Consider the following 10689-nt stretch of genomic DNA (forward strand, 5'->3'; position numbering starts at 1 on the left):
ATATATATATACACACACACACTATATTTGTGTGTAAACGAATATATATATTTAATGATATGTATCATTGCATATATTCATATAATGTTTTTGTCTAGATGTACACACATATATACATATCTCCACATCTATGGCCCATAAAAAGCCTTCAATATATAGAACTATAATTATAATTTATAATCTACCATAATCCACCTGCTAAATATGAACACTTATCCCTGACTTTCTCTCTGTCCGGTAATTTATACTATTTTTTTCATCAACAAACTCTGTTTCACCGTCTCTTGCTTCTTCTTTAATGCTGAGACAGTTTTTTTTAGCTTCACAGGCTCCTCCCCTATCCACACCTCCCATGTTGGTGTTCTTTGGAGCACACACATTTTTTCTGATGCAACACGTGGATCATAAGGCAATCCCTGACATAACAAGGTGTTACGGATTGAGATGTGTCCCCGAAAATACATGTTGAATTCCTGGTCCTTGTGTACCTGTAGATTTCATCCTGTTTGAAAATAGTTTTCCTTTTGTTACGTTAGTGAGGTTATACCGGTGGAGGTTAGACCCTAAACCTAATCACTTCCGGGTTATAAAAAGACCAGAGTAGAATAGACACACACATTGAGGAAGTCAGACACCATGTGAGGATGGTATACACGCCAAGGAATGTCAAGGAACCATGAATATACTCAGGGCTACCTACAAGGAAGATATCAACACCAGTGAGACCCTAATTTGTAATTTTAGCCTCCAGAACTATAAGAAAATAAATTTCTATTCTTTAACACTAACCACTTGTGGAATTTCTGTTAAGGCAGCACTAGGTAACTAGAACCGAAAGGCCCTTACAAATCTGTAATGTCAGCCCTGAGGATTCTTCCACTCCTTTAACTTTATCTGAATATTTTTGGCAGTCTAATGTTCATTTGCATTTGAATATCCTATACCCTCTGCCGTGGAGTCATTTCTGACTCATAGCCACCCCATGAGGTTTCCAAGGCTGTAAATCTCTATGGAAGCTGACTGCCACATCTTTCTCCTGCAGAGCCGCTGGTAGTTTTCAACCCCCGACCTTTCAGTTAGTAGTCCATTGCTTTAAATATCCTACATCCTATAGGGGCCTTAAGCTCACTGGACTATAATTATGCCCCCTTCTCCAATACTACTGCTCTTCTTATAGTTCTACATTCATTTAATATTTTTATCATCTACCATATTACTGATTCCAGAAATATCGGGGCCATCTTCAACTCCTCCCTCTCATTCACTGTCTCCCATCGATTCTCAAATTTAGAAGATTCTGCCCCAAAAGTCCTTGGATTCTGTCTCCTCCCTTCTGTCTACAGCTGTTCATAACGCCTTTCTGTTTATCTCTGACTTAAATCTATCCTATGAAACTCTACTAGAATGGATGTCTAATCTATGTATCTGAGATCATGTGTTTACCTTAAACGTCTCAGAAATTTTACAGGTTTTTCCGTAACTTTCAAATTACAATGAATGTGCTTTCTTTTGCAATTAGGAAAACACACTGTGAAAATAATATGTTTTTATAGGTTCCTACTTATTATAGTATAAATTCAATATCCTTATTATAGTACAGAAACCAAAAAAACCTGTTGCCTTTGGGTCAATTCTGACTCATAACGACTCTATAGGACAGAGTAGAACTGCCCCATAGAGTTTCCAAGGAGCGTCTGGTGGATTCGAACTGCCAACCTTTTGGTTAGCAGCAATATCTCTTAACCACTACGCCACCAGGTTTTCCTGTTATAGTGCAGAAGCCACTTAAGATATGATTGCCAATTACTTGATCAGTCCCCAAGCTGTTCTTGGAACACATGTTGAGTTTTCAAGTGTTTACTCTTCTCTTATTCTGAAGATTTGTTGTTTCCCTGTCATCTTATATACAGCTGCAAGCCACAGCACAGTTATCATCACCTGCTCTGAAGCTTTCTCTGACTTCCACAGGTGATGTGTTGTATTCTCCTTGGTGTTCTCAAAACAGATTGTACCTATTAAAACTCCTTTCACATTGTATCATAATGACTAATTTAAAAAAATCTCTCTGTTTTCACTAGGCTATGGACTCCTTAAAGGCAAGGATCACACTTTATTTATTTTGAAGAAGAAAGAAAGGAAGACAGGAAGGGAAAGAGGGAGGGAAGGAGGGGGAAGAAAGGGAAATTGATGTAAAATTTAGTTCATTATTTCCATGATTTTAATATATTTTTACGGGGACAATAAATATAATATTTAATATATTCAAAACATGGCACTGAAAAAATCTGAACTCGTAAGAAGGGAAAAACATCTTCTTGGCATTTAAATATTGCTATAGCAAATAATTTTGAGCATATTTATGGACTCAATTAAGCAAAGCTATGCTTTCTCTTCTGCAAATGTATGTGTGGTTTCATGAGCATTTTCCTTCTCAGTAAACAGTGAAAGAAATGTTTCATGCTATCAACTTATTGTGAAGAGAAGAGTTCCAGCACTGGTTTAATTGTTTTCCCTAATTTAGATTGGTATCTCCAGGCTCCCTATTTTTCTTAGAGTAAAAACCATGCATTGTCCAAAAAACCATATGTGGTTCTCCATCATTTTCTTGCTGACATTATTTGTGATTACTCTCTCCCTTTCTCTAGCCTCGCTGGCTTCCTCACTTTTCTTCAAGTATGCCAACATATTCCTATCATAACACTTTTCTCAAGCTGTTCTCTCAGCTTGGAAAGCCGTTCACCCAGATGACTACTTGGTTAACTCCCTCACTTCTCTTAAATAGAGAGAAACTTATCTGAGTCTTTCTCAGCATGCTTTAACTGGGTAGAAAGTTGGTTAATCCTTCCACTGGTTGTATTTAAGGTGTTAGAAAATTCTGGCTAACTCAAAATGGATCATAGGCTTAAATATAAGTGCTAAACTCTTCTAAAGAAAACTGTCCAGTAAAGGGTTAGCTGAGAAGGCGTGGAGTTCACAAACTCTTGCACATTCCAAAGAAGACTGGCTCTTGACAGGCTCCTGGGACATAATTTATAATCCCTTTGAATTTCCTGCCAGATAAGAGTGTCTTTACATACCTGGGGCCTTGGGCCATGCCAGATAGTTTATGCTAACACAATGATTTATGGTGAATGCCTGCTTTTGTTTGAGACTCTGAGCTATGCTGTTTGACCTATGAAGGGGTTAGAGACTGAGTAGTAGCTCAGGTCAGCCACACAGATGTACCATGCCCATATGACTGACCTTCAATAAAAACCCTGGGCACCAAGCTTTGGTTAGCGTCCCTGGTTGGCAATGTTTCATATGTATTTCATACATCATTCTGGGGGAAATAATCATTGTCTGTGCAACTCCACTAGGTGAGGACAACTGACAAGTCTCACATGATTTTTCTTGGACTTTGTCCTATCACCTTTTTCCTTTGCTGATTTAATCTGTATTCTTTTTTCTGTAGTAAACCATAACCATGAGTATAATAGCTTTTTTGAATTCTGTGAGTCTTTGTCATTTTTTAAAGTCCCTAGTTTAATATTCTTCTATAGTTTCTTTGAGTGGTTTTACTATTAATATTGTAGAGTTTAATATTTTCTCCATATTTAATTTATGTTGGTGTATGAACCAGTAGTGGAATTCAAATTTGCTTTGTTTTACTTCTTAGAAATAGTTGGCCAATTTTCCTCATAATAAATCAATAATAAAAGTAATAATAATAATTACAATTAGGATTTACTGTGTGCTTTCTGTGGGCTAATCATTTTGCTAAATACTTTATATACAATAGCTCAATTAACCATCACATTTACCCTCAGGGTTATGATGAAGCCTGTTTTAACAGCAGAAAAAAGAAATGTTGACAATTTTAAATTGACTTCAGAATCATATCTCATTTGTAACTTAGCCAGGAGGCAGAGTTCTGAACTTCTAACTCATAGCTCTGTGCTTCATACCAGTAGGGCAACTGACCTCACAGAAAGAATAAGCTGATTTTAGAAAGTTAGTATTATCTTGAATCCAAAACAGGTAAGTACAACAGAAGGAAAGAAAGTAATAGGCTCATCTCTCTTAAGCTATAAATGCAAAATTCTAAATATAATTTCAAATTCCTGCATTGTTTTTCAAGAATATATACATAATATGAAAGGATTTTTCAATATCAGAAGAATCTTCAAATGTGATTCACCACATTAACAAACATTATCAATTACATGCAATACCCATGCATTATGAAAACATCCAGAAAGCAAGGAATAGATGGGAACTTCCTTGATTTAGTGAAGGTTAAATACCAAAACTTAGAGCATTGCACTTAATAGAGAAACTTTAGATGTATTTTCTTTATGATTAGGAAAAAGATAAAAATGCCCACTACAACTTAATGTAGTCTTGGAGGACTTGGTCTACTCTACAAAGGTAAGACAAAAAAATTGTAAAAATTGGTAGAGAAGAAATATAACTCCTTATATTTGCTGATGATATGAATACCTGTTTAGGAAAACCAAAAAAGATAAATTATTACAATTACTAAGAGACTTCAAAAATACTGCTGATAATATTTAATTACATTCTCCTATTCAGCAATAACGAATGAGAAATCATAAGAAGTATAATATCATTCAAAAGAGCAATATATATCCATATATGCCTTTGTGGGAGCAGTCTAGAAACTAACCTAGGAACATAAAATTTCTATGGATACTTTTTTTAAAAAAACTCAAATAAATGATCTAAAAGACGATTTAAAAAATGTGAAATAAACTATGCTCATGGAGGAGAAGACTTTACTATTTAAAAAAATCAAAGCCATAATTAAAGATAACCAAACCTATTGCCATCAAGTCAATTCTAACTCATAGCAACCCTTTAGGAGGACAGAGTAGAACTGCCCCATAGAGTTTCCAAGGAGTGCGTGGTGGATTCGAACTGTCAACCTTTTGGTTAGCAGCCATAGCATGTAACAACTACATCACCAGGGTGATTAAGAGCCATGGCTGCTAACTAAAAGATCAGCAGTTCGAATCCACCAGGTGCTCCTTGGAAACTCTATGGGGTGGTTCTACTCTGTCCTCCTATAGCGTCACTGAGTCAGAATCCACTTGACGGAAACAGTTATAATTAAAAATATTTCTAAGTGAGAAATGTCAGCCTAGATTGGTTTCACTTGTGAATTCTACCAAGTATTTAAGTAAGAATTAACACCAAATTTACACAAAATCTTAAGAAGAATAGAAAAAGAAAGTCACTATCCAGGACGTTCCTTAAATTCAGCATAACTTGATATGAAAACCCTGCTAGGACATTATCAATATAATTCCCTAATAGAGATGCAAAAATTCTAAAAAGAAAAAGGAAGGAACCAAACTCAATGATATATGACTAAATTGGTTTTATACCACAAGTAAAAGCTTTGTTTAACATTCAAATATTAATCAATGAAAAAGAAAATTATAATTACCAAAGTTACTGAAAGAACATTTGATAAAATTAAGAATACATTCATAATTTAAAAAAAAAACTGTTAGCAAGCTACTAATGGAAGGAAATTTTTTTTTAAATTTCATTTCATTGTTGTTTTTGAGAATATACACAGCAAAACATAGTTCAACAGTTTCTTCGTGTACAATTCAGTGGCATCAATTACATTCTTGGAGTTGTGCAACCATTCTCATCCTCCTTTTCTGGGTTGTTCCCTCCCCATTGACATAAACTGACTGTCCCCTAAGGTTCCTATCTAATCTTTTCAGTTTCTGTTGTCACTTTGATCTCATATAGATAGTTCTTAAAAGAGCCTGATGCTCAAAGCAGACATTTTTTACTAGTTAAGCTAAACAGTTGCTTGGTTTTAAGAGTTCAGGGAATATTTTTGGTTTAAGTTTTAAAGATTATCTCAGGGCAATCTTTTCAGGAGTTTGTCCAGCTCCCTTGGCTCCAGAAAGGGAAGGAAAATTCTTTAGCCTAAAACAAACATTGTATTTAATGATGAATTATCAAAACTTTCATCCACCAGGCCACTTCTTGGAAACCATATGGGGCAGGTCTACTCTGTCCTATAGGGTGGCTATGAGTCAGAATTGACTCAATGGCAATGGGTTTTTCTTTTTTCTATTGAAACTTTCTGTCACTGATTGTGAATGAGACAAGGAGATCCTTTATCATCAGTCCTATTCATATTGTACTAAAAGTGCTAGTCAGTGCTTTAACGGAAGAAAAAAAATTCAGTCATCAGAAAGAAGAAATAAAGCCCATCTGTACTCACAGACAACATCAATGTGTACAGAACAAATTCAAAAGAATCTAAAGGTGTAGTCTTAGAATTCAACAAACACAACAAAGAGAAAATGAAAATTTTAAATGATACCATTTATAATAACATGAAGAAAATCAAATAACTAAGAATAAATCTAAAAAAAAGAAGGGCAAGATCTCCTGGAAAAAAAAATCTCAAATTTGGCTGCTTGTTATAATCATCAGGGAGATTTTTTTACAAACCTAATGGTGAAGACTTAACTCTTACAATTAAATAGTTATCTCTTAGGGAGAGACCCAAACATCTATATGATATTCCCACGTGGTTCTAATGTGCAACCGAGTTTGAGAACCCCTTCTCTGCAGAGTAAGATAATATAATAATAGGGATTATATATTATAATTAATTACAAACCTACATTAATTTAGATATGGTGAAATTGGTGTAAGGATAAAACCAAAAAAACCAAACTTGTTGCCATCGAGTTGATTCCGATTCATAGTGACCCTATAGAACAGAGTAGAACTGCCCTATACTGTTTCCAAGGAGCACCTGGTGGATTCAAACTGCCAATCTTTGGTTAGCAGCCATAGCTCTTAACCACTATGCCACCAGAGTTTCCAAGGTGTAAGGATAGTGATAGATAAATGGAACAGAAAGAGACCCAGGCATACATGGACACTATTGATGATTAAGGTAAAATAGCAAGTAGTATAAAAAACAGGTTTCAATAAATGTCATTGCACCAATTGGATCCATAGAAGATAAATAAATAAATATTGGCCTCATCCTGACACCATATACCATACAGAAGAATATTTTCATAAACTTGAGGTAAGAAAAAAAAATTTGAGAACACGCATAAAGGAAAATATGATAAACTAACTACACTAAAATTAAAAACTTCCATCCATCAAAAGACACTATTAAGAAAATGAAATGCTACACCACAGAATGGAGAGAGGACATTTGCAACACACATAAATGACAAAGGGTCAGTATCCTAAATATACAAAAAAAAATTTATTAAGTCAATAATAAAAAAATTATAAAATCCAAAAGAAAAATGAGCAAGAGGTATGAACCATCTCTTCATAAAAGAGTATCTCCAAAAGATCAATAAACATGAAAAGTCGCTCAATCTCATTAATCATCAGAGAGATACAAGCTACAACCACAAGTTATCATTACACTCTTAGTAGAATGGCTAAAATTAAGAAGACTGACAATATCAAGTGTAGGCAGAAATGTGGATTAATTAGAACACTCATATACTGCTGGTAGGAACATAAATTGGTACAGTCACTTAGGAAACTGGTATTTTTATTATCCACAAAGACTGAACACACACATACCATATGACATAGCAATTCCACTCTTTTATATATTCAGCTGAAATGTACGAGCTTGTGAATATGCATGTATGCATATATGCAAGAATGTTCATAACAGCGTTACTGGTGACAACTCCAAAATGGAAATAATCTAAATATATGTTAACAGTAGAATGGACAAATAAATCATGGTATATTCATTCAATTAACATTTTACACACTGAAATAAGTGAACTATATAGAATTCCATGGATTAATTTCACATAGTGTTGAACGTATATGCCAACCAGAAAAAAATACATTTTGTAATGTCCCATTTACATAAAGTTCATAAATGGTCAAAAGTCACGATAGTGGTAACTTTGGAGAAGATAGTGAACAATGATTGAGAAAGGGCATAAGACGGAATATCTAGAACACTTGTAATTTTCTATCTCTAGACTAGAGCTCTGGTGGCACAGTGGGTAAGAGCTCGGCTGCTAACCAAAATGTCAGCAGTTCTAATCCACCAGCCACTCTTTAGAAATCCTATGGGGCCGTTCTACCCTGTCCTATACACTCACTATAAGTCGGAATCAACTCAGCAACGGGTTTAGTTTTTTTATTTATTTTTTTAACCAGGGTAGCAGTTACATGAATGTGTTTTCTTGTGAAAATTCATCAAAGTATACACTTTTTTCTCTTATTTGAAGTATTACATAGTAAACTAATAGAAGATCATCTGAAAACATGAAGAGAAGTACTACTTTCTTTTGTAAAACTTAATATAGAAATGTCAATTCTTCCCAAATTAATCTGTAAAATCAATAGATTCTAATACAAATTCCAGTTAGATTTCTTAAGGAATCAATTATTTTTTTTTAATTTATTTTATAGGTTTATAAATAGGTAAGTCAACTTTGAAAAAGAAGAGTAAAAATAATTAGTTTATACATTGACTATTGTAACTTTTTTTTTTCCCCAAAACATGGTTATGAAAACAGTGATTTTGGAACAATTACAGAAAAAATACACTAGTGGAATAGAAGCGATATTTCAGAGATGGGCCGATAGAGATGTGACCATGTAATATATTTTAAAGGTAATAGTACGAAATGGGGAAGGGGTGGCTAGTTCAGTAAACGGTACTGGGAAATCAGGTTTATTATGTGGTGAAAGCTAAAATTGGATCTCTGCACACTTCATAAAGTGTCCGCCAAATGGATTAAAAACTAAATGTAAAATATAAAACCGCAAAGTTGATATAAAATAATATAACAGAATGTCTTTGTAGCCTAGATATAAAGAACTTTTTATGCAAAAACTGAAAAACCACAAATCATGAGGCCAAAAATGACTTAGGGTTGGCTTAGAACATAGAGATGCCCTGGGTGGTGCAAACAGTTAACGTTCTTTGCTGCTAGCTGAAGGGTTGGAGGTTTGAGTCCACACAGAGGGGTCACAGAAAAAAGGCCTGGTGATCTGCTTCTGAAAAATTAGCTATTGAAAACCCTATGGAACATAGTTCTACTGTGACATACGTGAGATCGCTATGAGTTGAAATCAATTCAATGGCAACCAATCCTTTTTTTAATTTAGGAACATAGAGACATTTCATAATATTGTACACATGGCAAAAGATAACCTGATTCCAAGTAATCAATTTACACATGAATTAAACAAAAACCCTATAGTAAGCTAATGTCGGCCTGCACCAATTTCTCACTTCCAGATGTATGTATACGAATCTGGATCTGATATCTGTCAATCTTTCTTTTATTTGTAATATAATATATAATCCATTCTTTTGTCTATGAATGGTAAAGGCTTGCCTAGAGGCTTTAAGTTATTTTCCCAGAAGTTTGTCTAGACCTGCATCTCAGTTCTACTCTTCTTGCGACCAAAGATGTTTATTTGCATAAAAATGACTCTTTGTCATTTGTGTATTCAAACTAACTGCTTAAAGATGCTAGGTATATATTGGAGGCTTTAATATTCTTATACATGAATTAACATAGTAAGTTACATGAAAACTCAATAATTTATTATTCAAAACTTTAAATTAAATTCTGACTTTTCAGCATTGATTTAAAAAAATTATCATGTAAATAATAAACACTAATTTTTATACCTGTGAATGAAAACTGTCATTATTTAAAGGAATTAGAAGTTAGGCCACTACAGAAAGAGTGAGAGAAGTATTGATATAAGGAACGTTTAGAAATGGTAGAGAATTTGCTAAAGATTTTTTTTCTTGCCAAATACTACCTTTGATAGTTGCTTTTTGTTTTAGAAAATGAAATTTTATTTTTTATATTCTGGAAACATAAATATGGATAACTTAAAAAACTTTTCACTTGATTACAGCCCATTTCAAAAAAAGGCAGAAATGATTCCTCATTTATGTTGAATTATTGAAGGCCTACAAATATCTCAAGAAGCTTTACTCATTTCCTAATCCCTGTCCACGTAAGAGTCCTATCTAGTTTCTCCCTTCTCTGACACTGTTGGATCTTGACCATTCATCAATTAAATATTTTTTTATGATTGCCTTTCTTTTAATGGAATTCATATATTCCCCCATTAAAACGTCCCCTTAGAGTATATACTTTATAAGCACTTTCTAGCCAGCGAAGGGATAGCAGGGTGCTTACCTTCAAAATAGATGCCTGACTGGATTTCGAGAACCCTGGGGAGGGTCCTGAGGTCAAGCGAGTGGACAAATTCTTCCAGCGATAATGCCATTGCTTTGGCTTGGGTCCTGCGCAGATCTAGTACTTTCAGAGGCTTGTGACTGGTGGTGTCACTTGTCTTCAATTGCAATCCCTTTACATCATTTCTCAGGCAGGCAGGGATGTCACACTGAGCAGACCAGAAGTAGAGTAGCTCTGTGTGGGGAGGACGGTGAGGAGGGAGGGAGAAGGCAGAAGACAAAAGGTGTTACAGCTCTTTTTTTTTTTCTTATTGTGGCTTCATTTCCTTCTGACATTGAAGTAGAACAGGATGAGGGTGAAGTGAGCATGTCTCAACACGCATTGTCAAAATTAGAATTAATACAGAGCTTGCTCTGTCTGTTGCTTGTCCAGATGTGCATTTACAGCAGGGGTAAGAATGTCTGGGGTCAGAGTTGAT

General features: G+C 34.6%; 1 protein-coding gene across 1 annotated transcript in view; it reads right to left on the reverse strand.

Moving 5' to 3' along the window:
* The window catches only part of THEMIS (thymocyte selection associated), a 193052-nt gene extending 182591 nt beyond the window's left edge, over positions 1–10461 (reverse strand). The window contains exon 1 of the mRNA XM_004389474.2: positions 10212–10461. Coding sequence (XP_004389531.2) covers positions 10212–10302 — 91 coding nt within the window. The 5' untranslated portion in view covers positions 10303–10461. The remainder of the gene's footprint in view (positions 1–10211) is intronic.
* Between the last annotated feature and the right edge of the window lie 228 nt (positions 10462–10689).

This window comes from Trichechus manatus, unplaced genomic scaffold (genome assembly GCF_000243295.1).
Source record: "Trichechus manatus latirostris isolate Lorelei unplaced genomic scaffold, TriManLat1.0 scaffold00248, whole genome shotgun sequence".
NCBI classification, from domain to species: Eukaryota; Metazoa; Chordata; class Mammalia; order Sirenia; family Trichechidae; genus Trichechus; species Trichechus manatus.